The sequence below is a fragment of the Pavona decussata genome, unplaced genomic scaffold (genome assembly GCF_977016875.1).
Source record: "Pavona decussata unplaced genomic scaffold, jaPavDecu1.1 SCAFFOLD_944, whole genome shotgun sequence".
In the NCBI taxonomy this organism is placed as follows: domain Eukaryota; kingdom Metazoa; phylum Cnidaria; class Anthozoa; order Scleractinia; family Agariciidae; genus Pavona; species Pavona decussata.
This window is the reverse complement of record NW_028145953.1, coordinates 52,222-76,308: the sequence shown is the minus strand read 5'-3', so window position 1 is coordinate 76,308 and position 24,087 is coordinate 52,222. Positions and strand designations below refer to the sequence as shown.

Genomic DNA, 24,087 nt, shown 5'->3' with positions numbered 1-24,087 from the left:
CAACGCAATAATATGGCATGAAAGGTAACTCGTGTTACATTCCAAAAGGCCCATCACAACACAATGACTTCCGAATTTACTTATGTGGGTAGTGTTCGTGGTAGTATTGCTCTTTGTACAGGTACCGCTCCTGTTAAGTGTTCATCGCTATTATGAAAGTTGCTCACATCTCCAAGCTTTGTACGCTGTGTCTCTAACAAACAGGCCATTTCCCAAGAATAATTCACGTGGATTTTTTTTAAAAAGGTAACTAAAGTAGATTTCAAATAACAACACGGTACCATAAAAAGGAAACTTTAATGCTGCTCAAATCTTATTCCATCGCTAATGAAATCACATTGCGGATGTGAAATGCACCAAATTTGCGATAGAATGCATAACTGTTTGCTTACCAATCCGCTCTCAAACACCTCTTCGCACTCCATTTGTAGACTCCATAACCGAGTTCACTTCGCTGTTGCACGGCTAAACACAAACGACAGAGCACCCTCATAGCCCTGCTAACGTAGCTCCGTTGACGGTTTCGATTGTACTATTTTGTTCAGAAGAAAAACAAGCAAAAGAACTGGGCTAATCCCCAGAATCCATATTGTCTTCGGTTCTTCTTTCTACGTCATCGATCACGTGCACTACTAAATGCGATTTTTACTTCCGGTCTTCAAAACGGGGAAAATTTCGCTTTTATACGGCAATTTTCGGCCTTTTCCTTTTTTCTTTTGTACTTTTTGTGCCGTTTACCCTTTATTATGGCCCAAATACTACCTTTTAAGCGAAAGCTGTTGGGGTCTAGAGTATCCCTCTACCATATACTAGTTACCAGTTATAAATTGCGATACTGGACTGCTTCAGATTTGAGTACACATGTGCGACCTTCAATTTTCAAACTACAGTACTTCACATTACATCCACAGAACACTCGTTTCTTCCTGTCTCGTGTCACTAGGCCAGCGACATGTCTGGTGTAAGCAAGTGATTATCTAAAGCACGCGAACTGGATTTCAGAAGTCTGTCGCGTACTAGATCTCGCTTTTGCAGTCATGCAAACTCGAAAGACTCCAAATGTTTCACGTGTGAAAGTAAATGAGCCTTGTTTAGTAAACACGATGGTTAGAATTTTGATGCAAGCATATTGTTCCGTCACGCATTCACAGATGAACGAAAACTGCCACTGATCGAATTTCGAATACTCAGTTACACGGGATCCTTACACTCTTTACGGTCTTTATTTTCATGCTAAATTGATATTTTAACGTTTCTTGGAACCTCATTTGACTGGATAATTCAAAGTGTGAGCTCAGGACTCTATCTATCATGGTATAATTGACAAATAAAGAAGCCTCGACTGTGCTCTGGTCTGTTGTAAAGCACGCAGGAAGCGGCTAGAGCACGAAAGAAGTGTAGGGGGGAACACGACACGTAGTCGAGTGTTTCTCCCTTCTTCTTGAGTGCTCAACCACCTTCACATCGCATATTGTTAGAGGCTGTAACGCTTTCAAAAAACACAACAACAACAGCAAATTATAACAAGGCAAAAGAGATTTGACTCACATGTCTGTCGTATGAGAAACCATATTTAATGGCTAACTCCTCTGCTTCTCTCTGACTACCAAGAACCTTCACAGCCCAAACGTTAGTGTAACTCTCCTTGGCATAACTGTCCGTTCCACAGAAGAACATAAGAAACAGCATAGAACACACAAACGCAGCCATGGCCACTTCTGTCTCACTATACGACTTCCTGTTTGTTGCTTGTTTTTCTGCCTGCCGCTGAGTGACCTGGTTTTTAAGTCGCTAAGGCCCTGGTAACGAGGAAACTATTTATTTCCCTAATATCGATTCGTATCACCTCGGAATATTCTTTAGTTCTCAGTCAAGGATTTGCAAATAAATGGCGATAAAATAAAATGAAAAATGGCCTTGGTGAAACTGAGTACAACGTTTTGTCTGCTTTTAAAAATAGCGATCCGAGAGACGTGATTTGAATTAATCTACTCCAGAGTCTTGTCAACAAGGATCTGTCATTTTCAAAACGTTTATTTACATTTCATATGGACAGCGCACGACCTGCTAGTGACACAGCATTTGTTCAAAATTAAATATTGTAGGCCGATGTAAAAATTAGAGTTATATTTTAATATTAAATCAAGACTGAATCGTTACCACTTTTTAACTTTCAAACACGGCTTTGTATTATACATGGAGCACCAACGGACTTTTTCGGCTGAATAGCTGTTTCAAAGACCGCAAATTTTAGTCTTAAACTAATTTTCTTTGGTTTAATTTTTGAGCAATGGAACACTTACTCCCTTTCTTTTTGGTACCGCAAATATGTCTTTTAAAGTACGATGTAAGACCAGCTAGCATTCCGTTAAACATCCCATTTCAATTAAACCACCGGCGGAGTTAAGACGGCGCCAGACAGTCACCTCATCCTAAATCAGACTTCCTGTTTTCAAGGTTTTTCACGCTATTTCCAATAATTTTCGGGATTCCTGTTCATGTCTGAGTTCTTTTTATTCAGTGTTTACATTACTGCAATTGTCTTTTATGATTGAGCTGGCCTGGTGTGGCTTTTGCTATTACACTGCTCAGGGTAATAACAGCGGCTTTGTGTTACCGATACAGATCGGAAGTACATTCATGAATGAAGGAAATACCTCAATCTCAGCGGTGTTCACAGATTACAGCAACTTGTATTAATAGCTCAGTTTCAGCAAGGAAGGAATTAGCCTGCTGAATGTCACTTTATAACAACGATTATTTTTTCAACAAAACAATTTATGACTTATAAGGAAATTAATTAGTAGCTTCAGTTTTCCGGTGCCGAACATCTTCCGTGAGCGAAACAGGAGTTGATTGTCAAGTCTGGTATATGTCGAAAGATGACTCGAAAACAGAACTGTACTTCTCTCGCGGCGCCTTCTCTTTCAGTATATTTGTTCGTCTCTTTGCAAGCTTTTATAAGATAGCTGGCATTGTTGAATGATAATTTTAAAAGACATCCGTTAGTTTCTTATAATCAGTTTCTAGGTTGCTCTTTTCCCGTTCAAGATTTCTGTGTCATGTTATTGCTGACCTTGAACTCGTTTTAGTTTCCTTTTCAGCTGGCGAGGAACAAGTATTTATTTCTTCACACACTGCATTTTTATTCGTTCTTATAATTTTATTGATAAAAGACAACGAGTATTTCAACGACACGTTTAAATTTTCAAATTAGTCATGACCATGGATTTCCTCTTCCCCGCTTAATTGCTTCAACTTTGATCATCATTTTTTTTATCTCTAATTGGCGCTTATAGATTTGGAGAAAATACTTTTGATGTCAGTGACTGTACACAGAGCAAAGCGGAACAAACTGTCAATCAAGGTTGTTAACTAAAAGTTGAAAGCCTGTCCAACAGCTGCCAATCTAGGGGAGTTAATTGACAGAGTTATTGCTCGTTTTTTCTTGAAGCTTTGCATTCAGTTACACAAGGCTATGTAAGCCTCGATCACGATTCTTCACAAGGCAAACCGGCATTTCTGTCATGTTATTGCTGACCTTGAACTCGTTTTAGTTTCCTTTTCAGCTGGCGAGGAAATATCATTAGCTTCACAACGAAGTCCAAAACATATTTAGTCGCTTTGTTGTTTATTTTATCCACAGGGCGCCCACACAAACTATGTGACCGTTTGTAGCAAAATTCATACGTGCCAGCCAACAGACCGTTCCGCTGATTGCCCCTTTCTGATTGGACGACGTTAGACAATGGCACTTATGAATTTTGCTACGCATTCCAGTCGCTCGAATACTGTGGGATTTTGATTTTCTTCGAGGACTAGCTCCGGGCCGTTTGGATGGATTTTCGATTGGAAGGTACGAGAAGAATCGAAAATCTTTTGACCTTTATGCTGGGAAGTTTGAAATCGGAGCGATGCGTTTTTTGGGGGAAAAATTGCTCCGGCGCTGGAACCCTTTCAAAACAAGTTTTCCTCCCTTGTCACTCTTCTATTACGCTCGAGTGAACGTTCAACGCCGAACCCTTCAAATGGCTAAAATCGCCGTCTTCAACCTCAGGAACGACAACACACAACATTTAAGGTAAAACTACGTTTATTTTGATGTTAAATGAGAATATCCATCGCAATCTAGTACGATAATACGAGGATTTTCGATATTCCCATACATTGCCTCTATAAATTCAAAATACAAACGGTCACATAGTTTGTGTGGGCGCCCTGTGTTTTATCTGGCTCGTCACCACCGCCGTTGGGATCAGTCTGCCGTCAATATTTTGTAAAAAGAGAAATATCGCTGAGGACTCGTATGACTCGGTGCGTTTCCTTTCTTTAGCAGAGCAGTCGACACTTAATTAAATCGAGGAATTGCACCTGGGCAGGCCGTCAGAGCCAGGCGATTTGCCGGTCTGATGGCCCTTCAAAGCGGAGAAAAGCTCGTCTTTAGTAAATAAGCCCTCACAGCTAGCACGCTCAATGATCATTTAAAGAAAATTCTAAGATATCGATCAAATTGGTTTGGATCTCCTTAGCATACAGATCTCGATAAAAATTCGCAAAAGCGCACTCAATATCAGCCTGTGAAGTTTCTTCACTACCGTCAGTATCAACAACAGAAACAGACGAGTTTTTCTCCCCACGCTGTTGCTCGAGGCGAAAGAAATACCGCGTGGGCTTTCCTCCCTCCTCTATCCACTTGGAATTTTAGCGCCCTCCGCCCCACGAGTAATAAGAGACGAAAGAGCGCTTTCAACATTTCGTAATTCGGAAACGACAGAATTATCACCAGCGTGGAAAGCACTTTTAGCACGAATTAAACGCTTAGTCAATAAGTTGCGCTCACGATTTACAGACTGACGCTTACGCGTGCGATAATTAATGCAAGTAGGACGAATTTCAAGTTTCAGATCATCCCACCAAGCCCCCAGAGGCTCAAAATCGGCAATAACACTCTTTCGGCGATCAACAACAGAAGAAATTTCACACTTTAACTCAGGATCAACCAAAAGAGTGGTATTTAATCTCCAAACACCATCTCGCTTATTTGAAAAACCATCAAAAGAAAAATCGAGAGCAACAAAATCATGATCGGAAAAAACACACGGTAAAACCTTGTTTGAACGAAAAAATTTAAACAAAGAACGATAAATAAAAAAACTATCAATACAAGAAGCCTGCAAGTAATCAGAATTAGACCAAGTAAAAGAAACAGCGCGCGGATTCACTTAACATCGACTAAACAAAATCAGACAAAAAGTCAGTAGAAAAGTATAAGCTGAACGCAAACGATCTAAAGTTAAATTAAAGTCACCAGCAACAGCATGAGAACCATTAGGAATAAAATAATCATGTAAACGCTCAAAAAAGGTTTTACGCTCCGCGACAGTGTTAAGCATTACTAACTATTAAGAAGCACCAATGCACTTAAAACGCGCCTGTCAGAATCAAATAAAAAACGAGAAATATGGCCCGAAAATCTAGGCGAGACAAATAAAGAGTACACTAGCAGATTTACCTTGCCCAAAGGACCAAAAGCATTAACCAGGCCAATAATGAGCAAATTCATCCGCGAGCTTCTTAGTCGACACGTGGGTTTCTTGGAATAAAAATAAATCATATTTCAAACGCTCAAGCTCGCACAAAACAGTGAATCGCTTAGCAGGGGTGCCTAGACCCATAACGTTTAAAGATAAAATTTTCAAAGACATCGGTGCTATTAGCGTCTAGAGTGACGCCTAGCCCTAACCTTTACAAAATCATCATCAGAGTCTTCCTTAGTTGCTTTATGATCTTGATGATGATGTCGACGGCTAGAGCGATCCGGCGCTCGCCCTCACAGTCACGGTGGCGATCACGGTCCAGGTTCCGATCGCACACAAATGTTCGCTCGCGATCGCGGTCCCGGTCCCGATCGTGCCTCGAGCCGCGCTCCCGTGAGTGCTCGCGTTCACGCTCCGCCTTTCCCTTTGTTGCATGTTTACGGTCCGTAGATGTTTTCTCGACACTTGAAGGCGGTGGCTCACTAGCTGCTTTCGGCTTCGCTGGCTTCTTTGGCTGTTGTTTTGCAGAATGCTGCTTCGAGTACTTGGATGACTTCGAAGATGGCAGCTTGGAGACCGACCTCGCCGCCTCAGCAGCTTTAATGGCCTCCGCTTGCTCCGGCGGTGTCGCAATGGGAAGTAAGGTCGGTCCCAATTATGCTTGTTTGTTTGTCACATCACTGAGTCCACCTCAATTCCAGCACTAGGTGGACACATAAAGATCACAGGGCATTTCACGTCGTTTCAGAAAACATCATATACTGTATCTCTTGCCGGAAATGCCCTAAAGCAGTCTACATTGGGGAGACGGGACTGGTTTACCACATTGGCACTGTATACCAAAAAAGGACAGACAGAAACATCATGGTCTTCCACCTTAAGACAGGTTGAAAAAAGGGGCGGTGACTGACAATCTTCAATTCTATGCCCCAGCGCCTCACAATTGAAGCACCGAAACGATGTACATTTTGTGGCCACGTGGCTAACATCCCCGCAACGACGGCACAATTTAGGCTAAGATGGATACCAGATTCGCAGTAATTCTCCCGCAACAAAAATAGTCGGAGGGATGGGTAAATTCAAACGCATCTTGGCAGTTCACACACTATTGTAGATATTGTCAGCGACTCTGTCCCGACGGAAAGAAAAAAACCTTGCCGTAATGCGAAAGGCGACCGATTAAAACAGTGTCCGGCAATTCGGTAGGCGCTTCATAGATCTTAACAATCATCACACGATTTTCGCAGTCACCTGAGAAGACAGACCCAAGACAGTGCAGCCGGCAATCGTTACTGACGGGACACCATGCAAGGGCAAGGGCCAAGGGCAACGTTTTTCGCATCGGGAGAGCGAAAGCTTACAACCCACGAGTTGTTTGACACCCGTCGTTGGATAGACAAAATTTTATCTACGTCGATACCAGCTGCATCAAATCCCATGGTAATCTCTTAGCTGCTCACTTGAGTATCGATTGAAAAAAACAACAGATAATTCCTTGCGAAGCCGCACAAGGCGGTCAGTATCCTTCATGTTCCACGTAAACCTCGGAGCCGATTCATATCTCGTACTACTATTAAATAAATCGCACAGAACTTTCGGTACAATTGGAGGTTTTCCAGAACGTCTTAAGACGCAACTTCAGGCACAACACAATCCCCCCATTCCTGAGGTAACGGCGAAAACAACTCAGGTGTACAGGTGTCATAGCAGGGCGTCTCTGCAGGGACCTCATCAACAGTTTTCGAACTCCTATTCTTATCAGAAGACACTTTGTTTTTGTCCGTCATGATGAAAATGACAAACGCGTATACTTGCCAAATGGCTTTTTTGATTCAGTTTCAGCTTCCCGTCGAATTGCTTCTTTAGCTAGGGAAAATTTAAAAGTTTCGGAAAACCTTGTAGACTGAATTTTTGATGATGATGATGATGAAGATGCTGATGATGATGATGATGATGATGATGATGATGATGATGATGATGATGATGATGATGATGAGAGGAGGAGGAGGAGGATGAGGAGGAGGAGGAGGAGGAGTGAGGAGAAGGAGGAGGAGGAGGTGTAGCGCGTATACTTGCCAAATGGCTATTTTGAACCAGTTTCAACTTCCTGTCGAATTACTTCTTTAGCTAGGGAAAATTTAAAAGTTTCGGAAAACCTTGTAGATTGAATTTTTGATGATGATGATGATGAGGAGGAGGAGGAGGAGGAGGAGGAGGAGAAGGAGGAGGAGGAGGAGGAGGAGGAGTGAGGATGAGATGTCACGTAAATTAACTCTCATAAAACAGTCTTTTAAAACACCTCAATAATTTGCATCAGACGTTATTACAATTTTCTTACACTTACAAACATTACAAAATAGTGCAGCTCTTATTACAAAATGCGTAGGCTGGATTTAATACAAAATGCTGCACCTTTTATCACAAAATGCGTCCTTATTAGAAAATGCCGCAGAACACTAGACTGTTTACAGTCCCCCTATTTTTCTGTCGGATTCTCCAGACTGGTACGCTCCGATTTTGCTGCCGCCGTCTTGGTTTGTAAAAGCGAGCGCGATCGATATATCTTGGGAGAGTATCTAAACTACCAAGGGGAGGGGAGTGGAATTCGGAGGCGGCAGGAAAAATAGGGATCAATAGGGATCATGATCAATTGTGAAAGATTTGATATCACAACTTACCACTACAAAAAGAGCGAAGCGTTGACAAAGCCCCGAAATCTTTCCGAAACGGCTCAGATACCTTTTTCCCTTTGTTCGAACCTTTTCCCCTGTCAATTAATATTTCCTTATTTTAGTAGGCGTACTGAAAACAATGTGAAAGTAACAAGGAAGTCATCAAGGTACTTAGCTTTTGTATTAAGGTACCGCTTACGAAAAGATCCATATAAGACTTACTTATGAGCGATCAGTGATAATGACTGAAATTCTGTTGAAGACTTACCATGTTTCAACTGTCTGACTTTCATCTACTGCAATCAAAGAAAGCGATTCTGCAACATCAGGCTCGCGAAGAACTTTCAGGAACTCACTGGACAATGCTTGCTCCGCTGAAGCGTAGATCAACTGGAACTTGTTTTTCCTTATGTCATCTAAGACATCTTTGGACTTCGAAAAGCCAAATACATTAAGTTCGAAGTCATTTGACTTGATTTGTTCCTCCATTATACTGCGAAGCGCCACAATCACCAAACGACAAGGCCTGTTCGAGCTCGAAGCTGCGCGGCTCTCAAACTCCATAGATTTAGCGAGGACCGGCAAAGCTTTTATAAATTAAACTCTTTCCAAACCCGGTTGGAAGAACTGCAAACACATCTTTACTCTCTAATAGGCGAGAAACTGCTTCTTTCTGTTCACGTTTGAGAACTATCCGGCTCCAAACCGACGAGACAAACGATAAAAATGAAAACTTTCCCCACGATCTCCACAACATTCCACGCCGGCCATAGTCATGTTTTTTTTTTAGAACTGGCGGTGAAAGATACCTTGTCAGATACGTTTAAATACTGTTCGAAATGTATTTGACCTAGTGGTCAAATACATTTCGGACGGCAATCCTGATCTTGAGTTAAGCAACACCGAACTTAATAGCCTTTTTTCCGTAGCCACCGCTCAGACCCACTTTTTTTATTTAAGGGTTCCTTTTACTTCCAGATAGATGGTGTAGCTATGGGCTCCCCACTCGCCCCTGTTCTTTCTAATTTATTTGTGGCTCATCGTGAAAAATTATGGCTGGAAAATTTCCAGGACTCCGAGATATTGTTTTACCGACGTTATGTTGATGATACCTTTTGCTTATTTCATTCGGAGAATCAAGCGTTACTATTTTTCAACTATATTAACTCTAGGCACCCCAACATCAGTTTCACTTTGAAAAAGGAAATAGATCACAGGACACCTTTCTTGGATGTCTTGATCAACAATGACACTCATTCTCCTTTCACTAGTGTTTACCGTAAGAAAACCTTCACGGGCCTTTTAACCAATTACTTGAGTTTTACATCGCATTCCTACAAACTGGGTCTCATTCGTACGCTTGTGGACAGGGCCTATAAGATCAACAACACTTGGTTGGGCTTTCATGAGGACATCACGAAACTTACAAAAATAGTACTGTCCACTCAGTAGGGAACCTATCGGACTATCTTTTGCAAAGACAACATGTCAGTGATTAGCTAACATCCATGCTTACCTAAAACTTATTAGTCTTAGCATTATTAGCTTATTAGCTTATGGTTTTTCTTTTCAATAATTTAAAGTTTGCTAGTCAGTTGAATTCTTTATTTGCGGAAGGATCATTATCTATATGTACATTTATTATATGGTCGTGTCTCAAAAGGACTGGAAACGATCAAATTCAAGAACTTGATTAGCTAAAATCGATGTTGACGGCGGTCTACATTTTCCCATCTAGACCGGCATCTAGACCGATCTTATTGTAACATTTGTACTAAAAACGTTACAAAAAAAAAAGAAAAAAATGGCTTGTTGCTGTTAATAAAGTACTTAATTGAAGAACCAGTAGTCCTGAACGTGGAAGCAGGTAAAGAAAATGAGCGTTGGCAAATTTGAGTCCAGCCGAGAAAGCTACGAGCAAAATTGAGAAGTTTTTGCAAGCGCAAAAATCCAAAAAACACTCAATACAAGACTAAGAGCGACTTAAACGTACGGAAGAAATTTTGTGAGTTAATTAAAGAGTCTAGAGCAATTTAAAACATACCTGCCAATGAGCTTGACCTTCTTTTGCCTAAATTTTTTATCTCCGTTCGTAAACAAGGTGGCACCGAGTACGAACCGTGTACATTGAGCGGCTTCCAGCGAAGTTTTCAATGCCACTTGCATGAAGAAGGAAGTCTAATCAAGAGTTCTCCAAGTCCAAAGAGGTTCTTGCTGCCAAACGAAAGAACCTGGTTCGCCAAGGAAAAGGAAACCGTCCAAATGCCACAAGAGAGCTAACTGAAGCTGAAGAAGATGCACTTTTTGAAAATGGCCAGTTCGGTGTTCAGGATCCTAAATCATTACAAAGGGCTTTGTGGTGGTTTCTTTCCCTCCATTTCGGCTGGAGGGCTCGAGATGAGAGCCGTAAGCTGTGTTGGGGCGATGTAGGCTTGGCCAATGATCCAGAAACCGATTCTGAATACTTTGTGTGGAAGTCAGAAAGAGGTAGCAAAACACGCACCGGACAAGATGGTGGCCATCAAAGAGCCTCTGAACCGAAAGCGTACGCAAGCAAGAACAAGTCAAGATGCCCAGCTGAATTTTACAAAGCGTTTCGGAGCCATCGTTCCGAAGCCATGTTAGATCCAGATGCTCCTTTTATCTCGCCGTAAACCACCAACGAAAACCAAGTGACAAAATATGGTATCTGGATAGGCCTCTCGAAAAGAATGAAATTGGCAAGTTCCTCAAAGACGCCTTTGCTTCAGAAAACAAACAAGAAGAAGGTTTCTAATCACTCCGTTAGGAGACCAGTGTTGGATGACTCCTCGAAGCAGACGTTCAGCCAAATTTCGTTGCACAGCTAAGCTGTCATACAAATTTGAAAAGCCTCGACAGCTACCATTCAGCCTCTCTCAAGCAACAGCGAGAAATGTCTACTATCCTGAATCGTGGACCAGATACATCCGCTCAGTTCAAAGAAAACCAAGTCAGTGCCTCCACTACAACTCAGCAAAATGTCTTCACAGTCTAACAAATCCAAACTCAGGAAATTTTTGCCGGAGCACATATTGACAAGTTTGAAGGCTGCACATTCAACATTTACGTTTTCTGTGGCGATCAGTCAAAGATCGCAAGGCTGAATGAGAACTGATCGCTGAGCGATCGCGGCACAGACAGGCATTAAAATTTGTTGCACTTGTGGTCGCATTTTAGAAAATTTTCATTGAGCCTGTAGGAAAACAACGGTTATTTTGTCTTCATTCATTGACGAAGTTTGTACAAAGCTGTACTTTGAACAGTTATTTTTGTCCCGTTTTGACTGGAGACTAGTGACAGAAGTAAGCCAGCTAAATGCTTGAGCCCGCGCAGGGGAACAAATATACTTTTTTCCTTTTGATTTCCTGTTTGGCCATATAATAAACATCTTATTAACCGAGCTAGGTCGGTCTGTATGGGACGACCTCGGTCAAGATTCTCCCATACAGACCTCCCGCTCGGTTAATAAGAACTAAATATATACTAAGATATTTTTGTTCCTCCGGTCAGCTTTGTATTTGCCTGTGTAGACTTCGCTAAAATTTACACAAAACTACTTCACCAAGCTAAAATGCATCAATTTACACGCCATAGTTTCCATTTTCTCTCAAACAATAGTCCGGAGCCCTCGAGGTCGCACTAAAGGTGTGAATCTTGCGAACCTTTTTAACAACTTTAACAACTTCGACCTTTAGATCTATGTCTTTTTTCTTCTTTCCTTCTTCGTGTGTTACCCACTAATTGCTAATCGTAGGTTTGAAAGCAGTGTATTGTAAATAGGTTCTTGTAAGTAGTTATTTGTAACTACTGTTTCGTGTTTTTTAGTAACTTATTCCGAGCAGTGTTTTGTAAATTGTAACTTTTTCTTTATTTCCTCTTGGTAAGTTGTAGATAAGCTGTAAACTGTAATTAGTCAATTTAAGTTCTTTAAGTATTGTAACGTGTGGTAAAATAAAAATAAACAAATTACAAAAAAAAAATCCTAGGTCACGCTCCTACCACCTTTCAACTTAAGATAAAAGAAGCCATTCATATTCAATGGGAAAAACCTACACTTAATCATCAACTTTATCATGTTGATTTAAAACGTTCTCTGTAATATCTTACATTGTCATGTTTCCTTTGTGCTTATAGTTAATTAGCATTTTGGTTTACACGATATATTCAACTCTGTGCTTTGTAATTTAAACTGAAGATGACATAAGTTTCTGTCGAAACATGTCTTCAAATTTGAAAAGTGTTCTGTGGTTTTTGCTAGAATATATTTACATCTCTCCAAAAGAGAAAGCCTCTCAAAGAGTTAAAAGTCACCTCAAAAGCTACAGCAAACAAGAAAATTGAGACACAGCCCCGATTCTATTCCGCAAAGAAAAAGAGGAAACGCAACAGCAACATACGTTTCACTAAACCAACAAAAGAAGAAGTGGAAGTGCTATTTGAGAATTTGGAAAGGGCAGATGACCTCTCAACTACAGTACTTACTGGTAACACCACATAAAGTTTTCTTGCACTTCCACATCCCCAGCCACATAACAGACATTTTTGTAATATCGCTCGCCTATTTTTTCATTGAAATTGAGCATACCCTTGAGCATAAACAACAGGAATGACCCCAATTTTCAGCATGTGCACCTTCTTAGTCATTACAGATCTGCCATTCTTTACAATCCCAAAAAGAAATATCAACAATCGAACCACAGATCTAACAAACAAATTATGACTGTATATCTTGGTCCAGTATATTAGGCAGAAAAGGATATTTCATTGCCCAAGAAATGAATCTTCTTCACCTTGAAATCATGAATGTGCAGAAACGTAATATTGACCTTAAATTCAATAAATGTAATGAAGAAGCTAAACTCTTACCATTAAAATGCAGGTGACCTTGACTGCATGCTTCAGTGGTTTGGAGTTAATGAAACTGCAAAGAAAAGATTGAGTACATATAATTGGCACAGCGTTCTCTGGAGAAGACATTACTTTTGATGACGACCATCCTCCAGGAGAGGCGTTAGACTCTGACCTGAGTAAAATAAAACATCCTTTTACTCATGATGCATGGTTCATGTTAAATAAGTCAAGTAAGTGTTTTATCACATAAATACCTTTTAAATATTACCAGTGCAGAGAATTTTGGACTTTAATCTGTAATTTTTGTATCCCATAACAAAAATGTAATGATATTTCAGCTGAGCCAAAAGAACTAAAGTTGTGATGTTTGTAAATCCATTCAATTATGTTGAGATATTGACTGTATGCATCCTTTATTATGCTCTCCTCACCTTAAATACTTCAACCTGTAATTTTCAAATAACTGCTAACAATAACTGTTATACAGACTTCTTCTTCTTCCTGGCTTCATTTGGTTTTGAGTACTCCCTTATATGGGCTATATAGGTATGTGCGGCGCCAAAGGGTATTTTTTCAGCCAGCTTGGTCATAAATAGGGTATCGGTTTTAGCCATTTTACCTCCATTTTGGTAATAAATAGGGTAGCTATTTTTTTCACTCTAGTCTTGATTTTTTTTTTTTCTTTTTTGAAGAAGCTACTTTTTCATCATGTTGTTTATGGCAACTATGTACGTGCCGCAACGGTTTATCACGCACTCCGGTCACGCGCTGGGCTCCAGGGGTTTTTGAATTGAAGTTGACCAGACACTATCAGGTCATAAATAGGGCATCAAATTTTTAGTCAGGTCATAAATAGGGTAAGGAAAATCGCATATTTTGGTCATAAATAGGGTAAGGGTTTTGGAGAGCGGGCAGCACACCCCTATCCAAAATTTTTTGGGAGCACCCCCACACCCCCCGCCGGGATGATGTCTTGAGTGTCAGTAATCTCAAATTATAACACTCCAGTAGAAATAAAGTACAGTGTAGACTTGTTTTTAAGTTTTAAGTTTTCAAGTTTTATTTATTCATAACAGAACCTTGAGTTTTTATTATTAACACGGATCATTTTACATGTATATCTGCAGTGGAAAGCCTTAACAGTGCCTGGAGATGTCAAACATGTCAAACTTCCTCTTATCAAAACATGATTATGTGTGAGGGCTGCTACTGCTGGCATCATTGGTGAGATCAATACTGCACAACATTTTTGAGTAATTGTTGTACTAAAAGATGAATTTTGAAATGTCCAGTTGTAACACAATTAATGCTGTGATTTACTTTAAATAGAACATGTGCAAAGGTAATTGCAAGACATACTCCAGATGAATGGCACTGTGCGAAGTGTTCAAATAAGGAACCTGTCAGTGAAATCTAATTAGAAGGAAAATCCATATTATGTTGTCAGTTATGGTTCAGTAGCACAATGTTAAAGACAAGCAATAGATGGTATACTGATGGCTAACAAGAATTGGAACCCTAAGAACAATAGAACTTGCAACATACAGAACATTAAAATTTTAGAGGCCTTGGAATATAAACATGTATGAAGCTTTAATCCAAGTATTTCAAAGGGCAGCGAAAACTAAGCTGATTCCAACAATGTAGCATGGTGTTGCGTGTAATGTTGCGTCTGTTTGACTGGGGTTTAATTTAAATACAGATAAAAGAAGTGATTATCAGCCATTTTTGTCTAAGGTCTTTTACCCAGTAAAATTTAAATTAATTTGCGCATTATTTGATATTCAGACAAATAAATACATTAAATAAATAAACACTTGTGCAGCTGTCTTACCTCTTCGTCAACAAATATTGTGAGATGGCAATAAACTTTTATTGTTGTTGATGATGCTGCTGGCTTTTCATAAATTTGTAGCCATTAAGGACGGCGCCTACTAATACAGAGGTTTTTTATGCAGCTTATTACTATGCAGGAAAAACAGTTCTTAGCAAAGGCTATAGGAATCCAAAAAGAAAACTGTGGGCAACCACTAATTTTTACAGATACAATAATAATAAAAGTGCTGATTTTTTTATCAAATTGAAGCTTTATTATCTCTGAAAATGCGTGGCTACCCCCTAGGAGCACTTGCTTAGTTCTGGTGTCTCCGCATAGTTTTAAACCATAAAAAAAAAAAACATTCCTGTATTGGCAAAGGAAACTCAAGTATCTCTACATATGCAGAACGTATGCGTGGTAACAAAAGGAGGCGCAGTCCTCGCGGTTGGATACTGAGCAGCAGTCTTTTCTCATGGGTGATATTCTCGTTCTATTTGTGAATGAGAGATGTCGCCTGGGTATTTTTTTTTGGGGGGGGTGGGGGGGGAGAATTTTTTACACGAGCTCTTTTAGGGTGGGTAATTTTTTACCTTGTACGAAAAGTGAGGGGGGCAAAATTTTAAAAAAAGGTACCAACTAAATGAATTTAGCAATTATTGAAATAATGGCAATCGAAAAAAAACAACTAATTATTACTAAAAGACGAATAGAGATGGTAGGTGTTGTGTCGTCATTTACTACTTAAGTGAGGAGACACACACTCTTCCATTGCTTTCTATGTAATAACCTTTATTCACTAAGCAATTACCTATATTGGAGTACAATCATTATTCTACTTCAACTCAGTAACAGTACTTTCACATCATGCTGTAGCATGCAGTAGTTTCACATAAGGTAACAGTAACACATGTCCTTGTTACTATAGTAATCAATACACTACATCCTTCCCGGGCAATGTTCAAGGAATGAGCAAAGAATACAACTAGAAAATTACAAAATCACGGAATCAATAATATACGAAATTATCATGATCTTTGGTTGACTTAACTACTCGTCCTGACTTAGTGGTAACGACGTCCTCGTGCTTGTCAACATGACCAGAAGGCTTAGTGTTGTCACAAGCGTCAGAAGCTGTCGCACCGGACTCAGTAGAGTCGTTGGACTCTTTAGTTTCAGTACCAACTTCTTGTTCAACAAGATCAGTAACATACTCACTAGGCGCATGCTTTAAGTACTTTGCATTACGAACTAGCGTAGTACCCGTGTCTACGTTGACTAGACTGAACGTATCTCTCGCTTTGGTCTCAATGATTACGTGCTTAGCCAACGAGAATTTCGAGTCTAATTTGTTCGGCTTCATGTTCGCACAATGCACGATGTCACCAACCTTGAAATTGTGCGGAGCTGCATGTTGCTTGGCGTCGTGATATTCCTTCAAACGAGCTTGATACAAATTGCATTTGGACCGATGCTCGTGATCTATTGCCGATGCTGCTGTATTTGAGAGAGACTCAATGTGCGGTACCTTCGTACGAATTTCGTGATTTAACAACAGCATGGAAGGCGACTTTCCGCTAACTGGATGCGGAGTTGCTCGGTAGAGCATGAGAATTTTAGGTAACTCCTCTTGCCAGGACTTACCTTCGGAGATCGCCGCTCGGAAATTTTTCTTAAGATATCGATGAAATCTCTCTAACTTTCCGTTGCTTCGCGCATAGTACGGTGACACACGAATGTGCTTGATCCCGCACGATTTAAGAAACACTTCGAATTCTTCGCTTACAAACTGTTTTCCGTTGTCAGAAACGATTTCTTCTGGAAACCCAAATCTAGCAAATATATCACTCAATGCTTTGATGACCTCGCGTGAAGTGATTTCTTTCAAAATATACGCTTCCGGATAGGACGAATAGTAATCGATATAGGTCAATATGAATTTGCCATCCATCGGACCAACGAGATCCACTGCACCTTTCACCCAAGGACCACGAGGTAAAGGTATCGGCTGAAGCGGAGTATACTTATTCAAAGGCTGATTCACCACGCAAGCTTGACAATTTTTGATCATTGTTTCTGCTGCTTCGTCCATGCCGGGCCAGAAAAAACGCGTTCTGAGAAATTGTTTTGTCTTAACAATTCCTTGATGAGTTTCATGCGCTAATTTCAGAATTTGCTTTTGCAACGACTGTGGAACAACAATTCGGTTCCCTCTAAGAATGACTCCTTCAAAAACAGATAACTCTTCCTTGACCCTATCGTATGGCTTGAGGTCATGCGACCATTTTCCGCTTTGAATTTGAATAAGTAATTTGGACAGCGTGACATCTTTGCTGGTCTCGGATCTTATGTCAGAAAAAGTGACAGCTTGAAGGTCTAACATGTTTGATGCGTAAACAAACCGCACATAATTTTCGCAAACGAAACCAGTGTCCGAAAGATCATCTTGCATGGATGGCAAGCGCGACAGCGAATCTGCTGTATTTGCGTTCCCTGCAATATGCTGGATACAGAAATTGTATTGATGCAATCTCCAAGCTAAACGCTGAATACGCGGAGGTAAAACTTTGCTTGAATGTGGCTCAAACATACTAGAAAGAGGCTTGTTGTCGGTCAATAAAGTAAACTTTATACCAAATAGATAATTGTGTAAGCGTTCGACTGCCCAAACACAACCTAGCGCTTCGCGCTCAATTTGTGAATACCTCCGTTCCGTTGAAGTAAGTGATCGGCTGATGTACGCAATCGGTTTGCGCTCACCGGTGCCTTGATCTTGCAATAAAATGGCGCCTAGACCTACTGGACTGGCGTCAGTAACCACATAGGTTGGAGCTTCTACACGAAAACAAGCCAAGACCGGTGCGCCTGACAGCGCTTCTTTTAAGGCTTTGAATGCCTTCGCTTGTTCTGGTCCCCATGACCATTTCTGCTCTTTCCGAGTGAGCTTTCGTAGCGGTTCGGCAATGTTCGCATAATTTGGAATGAATTTAGCAACATAGCCACACGTTCCGAGAAAAGATCGAAGATCGGACACGTTGTCCGGCGGAGGCGTTGCTCTAATGGCTTCCGTTTTCGCTGGATCGGGCTCGATGCCTTTTTCAGATACGACATGGCCTAGAATTGAAATTTGTTTAACTCCAAATTCACATTTGCTGCGATTGAGCTTAAGGTTGTACTCACGACATCGGTTGAAAACGTTGCGGACGCGCTTGACAAGTTCAGCCATAGTTTCGGCGTAGATAATAACGTCATCGACCGAAATGCGGACACCTTCGATGCCAAACAAGATCTTTTCCATCATTTTTTGAAAGGCTTCGCTTGCATCACTGAGACCGAAGGGAGTTCGCTTAAACCGATAACAACCACGTGGCGTAATGAACGTGGTAACGTGCCGCGACTCTTCAGCTAGCGTAAGCTGAAAGAATCCGCTCTTAGCATCGATCTTTGCAAAGTACTTAGAGCCATGCATCGCATGCAAGGTATCCTCAACCTTAGGTAAAACGTAACGCTCTCTTATAACAGCCTTATTTACCTCTCTAAGGTCACAACATACCCTAAGATCGCCTGATTTCTTGGGAACAATTACTAAATTTGAAACCCAGGGACTTGCTTCATTGACTTCTTCGATAATATCCTGTTCTAACATCCTGTCAAGTTCATTATTCACTGGTTCAATTTGACTGACGGGTATTCGCCTTAGGTGTTGACTGACAGGTTTGACCTCTGGGTCAATAATGATTTTATGTTCAAAATGAGTAACTTTTCCTAAACCTTGAAAAATATCATCGTACTCCTTGAGTAGAGCATCTAGCTCGCCTTGAGCACTGGTTTGATCAATTGAATTTACTTGGGTAAGTATTTCTAACTTGAAACTAGAGTCTCGTCCTAGTAATGCTTCTGCGTTACCCTCTATTACATAAACCTTTGTACTAATAGTTTTGTCGCCTGTCCTAATGGTAGCGTTAAAATAACCATTACATTTAAGCGGTTCTTTCTGTCCATACGCAGTAAAGCGTTTTTGAGTTCGACTCAGCTCATAGTTCTTAAATTGTGATTTATACAATTGTGAAGATATTATGTTGTACTTACAACCGGTGTCGACGATCATTTTGGTCCTTTGTCCATTAATTTGTACTGTAATGGAACTGTCAACATTGTTCATAGAGAGTACAGGTTCGCTCTCGTCACTCGAGCTGTCTTCAAGCCAGTTAGTAGATTTGGATCTCAAGCTGCGGACCTTCATGGCTGGAGCTTTCTTTTCTTTTTTCGCTGACCTCTGCTTGTGCCGGTTTGTTGGATGCGTAGCTTTAGGTTTCGAGCGACAGACCTTTTGCAAGTGTCCAACTTTTTTACAGGAATTGCACGTGGCTTTAATGGCGCCGCATTCATCAGGACTGTGTCCGTCCGTTCCACCACATCTGTAACAGCTGAACTGCTTCGCTGGAAATCTGCGAGAGGCGTGCACGTGATCAATCTGGATTGGGTTTTCCTTGGTTCCTTGTGACAGCAATAGTGTTTCTTGTACCGCCGTCTCTGCACTTCGCGCAATTTTGATGGTCTTTGCGAGGTCCAGGTCATCCTGCTGGAGAAGTTTCTGCTTCAAGGTACGAGAGGAACATTTCTCCACAATTTGGTCCCGTATCATCTCCTCCTCGAGTGTGCCGAAGTCGCAGGATTTGACTAGCTCTCTGAGGCTCGTCAGATACGTGTCGATCGACTCGTCTGTCTTTTGTGCTCGCGATCTGAACTTGTAGCGTTCTGCCACCACGTTTCGTTTTGGTGCAAAGTGTCCACTCAGGGCAGTTTTCACCTCTTCAAAGGTCTTGTGATCTCCAGGGAGCGTATTGAAGATGCGTTGTACTGCGGGGCCAAGGCAGTGCAGCATCGTAGCTCTCTGAACCGCATCGTCCTTCTTTTTCAGGTCTGAGGCAATGGCATAAATGTCAAATGCACTCAACCAGTGTTTCCATTCACTGTACAGGTCGGCTGCGTCAATGTTGAACGCCTTGGGTGCGGGCAAAGACCGTTCCATTTCGTGTGGATTTTCTGCCGGTTCTGGCTGGTCAGGTACCGAATTTGGCTGTCCGGAATTGTCTACCGGTTCGGGCTGTCCTGGATTGTCTGCTGGTTCTGCAGTTACGAGTCCATCCTCGTCGCCAATATGTTGTGTCGTCATTTACTACTTAAGTGAGGAGACACACACTCTTCCATTGCTTTCTATGTAATAACCTTTATTCACTAAGCAATTACCTATATTGGAGTACAATCATTATTCTACTTCAACTCAGTAACAGTACTTTCACATCATGCTGTAGCATGCAGTAGTTTCACATAAGGTAACAGTAACACATGTCCTTGTTACTATAGTAATCAATACACTACAGTAGGCTTCTTCAAAATCTATAGATCCACATCCATACATCAAATGCTCCTGTACTGCTCTCAAATCCCGAGCAGTGTTGACCTTCTGAGTAAGCTTACCTTCTTTTAACGACTGAAGAATAGACTCTAGCAATAACAAAACATCGTTATTATCAAGACATTGAAGAGATGATCTAAGGTACGTTCCCTGCCTCACTTCTGATCGTTTCTCTTGCCAGTTCAGATTTAGAATGCCAGCGACTTCCGCATATATTTTGGTAGCCGTCATATTGAATACAACGTAACCAAGCGTTGTGCCCAGCACCTTCTCAACAATGCAACCACCAGGCCAACCATGAGGGGTGGAGGGGTAAAATGTTCAAACTGTTATTGCAGTGGGCGGGGGGGGGGGGTACAACTTTTGTTTGATATTTTTTTTGGTGGGGGGGGGGGGTAAAATTTTCATACACTTAATTTTTTAGAAAAATTAGCGCCCCATATCGCTTTTGAATACGGATTTCAAACTGGCTTTAAAAGCTGTTACTGAACGTCTGAAGCCGGTAATGAGTTCCATCGTTCACCGGGATCAGACGTGCGGCGTAGGCAGTCGTAGTATATCTTTGAATCTGCAATCGATTGGCAATACTTTGGACATGATTGACAAAACCTGGTATTCTTGTAACTCTCGATCAAGAAAAAGCTTTTGATCTCGTCGATCATTAATTTTTAATAGGAACTCTAGCTAAATCCGGCTTCCGTCCTTCTTTTTGTAATTGGGTTGCTCTTTTCTACAATGATGTATTTTCTTGCATAATTTGTAATGGAAATCTTTCTATGCCTGTTAGGGATATCGAATGGTCTTTGCGAGCATTTGCGAGCATGCGAGCAGTGTGTTTATTTTTGGGAGCACGAGCAGTTGACATTTTTTTCTTGCGAGCAGCGAGCACTTTAGAAAATACAGATGGCGAGCAGCGAACACCTCGAGTACTTCGTAAATTTTCCGCTAGCCGAAATCTCTCTTTTATTTTTAAATAGGATACGTTGTTTTGCGCCAAGTAATAGCTAATAATCTGGCTGACACTTCCAAGACAGAACAACAGTTACAGGCTGAACTCAGTTGAAGAAAGACTGAAGCCAAAGGTAAGGATGTTTCAACCTTTTTGTTTCAACCATATCATAACTGATTTATCGTCTATATATGTATAAAAAATAACTACAAAGGAGGATTAAATTTCGAGTAATTGAGCACATGTTAACGAAAATGCGAGCATGCGAGCAGTTGCAAAAATTTTGCGAGCACGAGCAAACGAGCACCCGTGTAATTTTTGCGAGCAATTCGAGCAGAGGCCAGATTTTGCGAGCACTTTTAAATTGAATGAGACCATTCGATACCCCTCCTGTTCTTCTCGAGAGGGATGTTCGGCAGGGTTGTCTCCTGTCCCCCCTTGGTTTCGGAAGTTTTGTCAACTCAGATTCCAGCTTCCTGGGGCGGGAGCCTTTAATTAAAAGCTTCCCAGTACGCAGATGATGGCACGAATTTTCTGAAAAATGAGCGTTCTCTCTGTCAGGTGCCAAGCTCAACATTACCAAGTCCGAGGCTATGTGGCTATGTGCCTTTCGGTCTTACTTGGGTGTTTGAAATGAAAATCTTGGGGGTTTATTTTTCGAATGGTCTTGTTTCTGTCGAGTCTGACAACTTGGAATCTAAGCTTGATAAATCACAGAATGTGGAAACAGAGGGAGCATTCATTTTTGGGTCGTTCCATGATCATCAATGTCTTGGGCGCTAGCCGCTTTTGGCACACTGTCAAGGTTATTATTTCCCCACAGTGGGTTGTTGATTCGAAAATTGTCTGGTCTTTCGTTTGGAAGGGAAGGATGGAAAATGTTAGTCGTCATCGTAGTTGCGCGCCGCTTCGTTACGGCGGCCTCAACGTTGCCGACTTTCGCGCCATATGTGTTGCTCTTCGTTTGTGCAATTTTTGTAGTTTACGTGATGATTTTGGCAGTCAAAACAGTGGCATTTTCTTGCTCGTTATTGTCTCAGAAATCATCTGCAGAAACTTGACACGCGATTTAGTTTTCTTTCTAACCTTGTTCCTGTTTCTTCTACGCCTTCTCACTTTTATCGGTCTTGTGTTTCTCTTTTCCAGCAAATCTTTGATAAACATGATGCGTTGCCTGACGTATTTTCGTGTAAGAATCTTTATTTACTTTTAATTGTTTTTCCCGGTGCCGCGCCTAAGTCCGCTGGTTCTTTGGGATCCGTTGTCGGTCGCACCATCAACCGGTGGGCTTCGGTGTGGCGTAAATCTCGTCCAAAGATTATCGAGAATAAAAAGAATGATTTGATTTGGTTGTTATTTCACTGTGCCGTTTGGGTTCGATATAACCTCAAGTCTTGGGGTTATATCGACTCCGACAGGTGTGCCCCGTTTTTCTCGCGTTGACACAATGCAACATTGTTTTGCTAAGTCCAAGCAACAACCGTGGACGATAATCCTGCTGGTATACGTTGGATCAATTGTTGATCTGATCGGCTTAACAAATACAAATGATAAAAGAAGCAGAGACCGATACAACGTAGAATTACGGTTTAAAGGTTACTATATTTCGGCTGGCCAAACCAGCCTTTTTACGCCGCAAAATGTAATAACTAACGCAAAATGTAACATTAACGCGAAATGTAACAACTTTTGACGCAAAATGTAACATTAACCCGAAAGGTAACAACTTCGGACGCAAAATGTAATAATTTCTTTAACACGAATTGTAACAACTTTCTAACGCAAAATGTAACAACTTCTTTAACGCGAAATGTAACAACGCAAAATGTAACAACCTTTTTGGTGGATTATTACCAGTAAAGCAATTCTACGGTGTATGATAACGGAAATATAAGCAATTTTCCAAAGCCATGTTACTTCTGACTAACATCTTCAACAGTGGCTGACAGGTGTTGGTAATTGTTCGTGCCTTCGGACATGCTGTGCGAATTTTGTTTTTGTTTGTTGATAAAAAAATTAAAGTAAAAAACTTTATTTAAGTGTCGAAGTATTTAGCACTGTACCGCTAATTGGGGAAGCTAAAATCAGTGAAATAAATACATAAACTGAGCATAACCGTATGTTAAAAATCCCAACTGGTGGGAGGCAAACAAGTTGGGTATTTACAGAGCATGGCCAAATAGATTTGAGAACGGGGCTACCGTAAAACAAATCCAAGTGGTCAGAGCGGGACTTGAACCCGGGGCCTCCGCTCTAACCACTAGGCCACGCCGCCTCCCCAAAGATATTAAAGCCTGGTTTACACGTACAACGCAAGCATAAGCATAAGCACAAGCATAAGTACAAGGATGTTTACAAGTACGATAAGCATAAGCATAAGGTGACATACGCTAGCGCAGAAGCATAAAAATTTGGCGCAATCGCGCGGCCGGGCTGCCTTTTTGGCGCAAGATTTGATTCCAACACGGGGGAAATGGCAACGCATGAGTAACTAGAATGTACGCTGACAACTTGTCACTGTTTTTCAGTTTCTCTTCCTTGTGCTTGTGCTTATATTTGTGTCGTCCCGGTTTACACGTACGACGCAAGCACAAGCACAAGCAAAAGAGAATGGGAATCGTTCCATTCTCCTGTGCTTGTGCTTATGTTTGCGTCGTACGTGTAAATTGGAACGACGCAGGCATAAACACAAGCGCAAGCACAAGGCGCTTATGCTTACGTCGCACCGATTTACACGTAGGTTTCATGTGCTTATGCTTGTGCTTATACTTATGCTTGCGTCGTACTTGAAAACCAGACTGAAGGATTTTAAGTAAGTCGAG

The 24,087-nt window shown here is 41.2% G+C and overlaps 1 protein-coding gene and 1 long non-coding RNA gene across 4 annotated transcripts in view; one reads left to right on the top strand and one right to left on the bottom strand.

Annotated features, from left to right (window-relative positions):
* LOC146448393 (proprotein convertase subtilisin/kexin type 6-like) overlaps positions 1 to 1,862 on the bottom strand; it is a 28,864-nt gene extending 27,002 nt beyond the window's left edge. For 2 of the 3 annotated variants that reach the window (XM_085102618.1, XM_085102619.1), the window contains exon 1: positions 1,549 to 1,862. In XM_085102618.1, the coding sequence (XP_084958744.1) occupies positions 1,549 to 1,710 (162 nt within the window). In that variant the 5' untranslated portion in view covers positions 1,711 to 1,862. The remainder of the gene's footprint in view (positions 1 to 1,548) is intronic. The other variant, XM_085102617.1, reaches the window with a different exon arrangement.
* A 1,855-nt stretch (positions 1,863 to 3,717) lies between these two features.
* LOC146448392 (uncharacterized) lies at positions 3,718 to 14,962 on the top strand. The gene is made up of 4 exons (XR_014861090.1): positions 3,718 to 4,081; positions 13,110 to 13,311; positions 14,209 to 14,305; positions 14,411 to 14,962. It is a non-coding gene; the product is annotated as an uncharacterized LOC146448392 (long non-coding RNA).
* Positions 14,963 to 24,087: the final 9,125 nt, after the last annotated feature.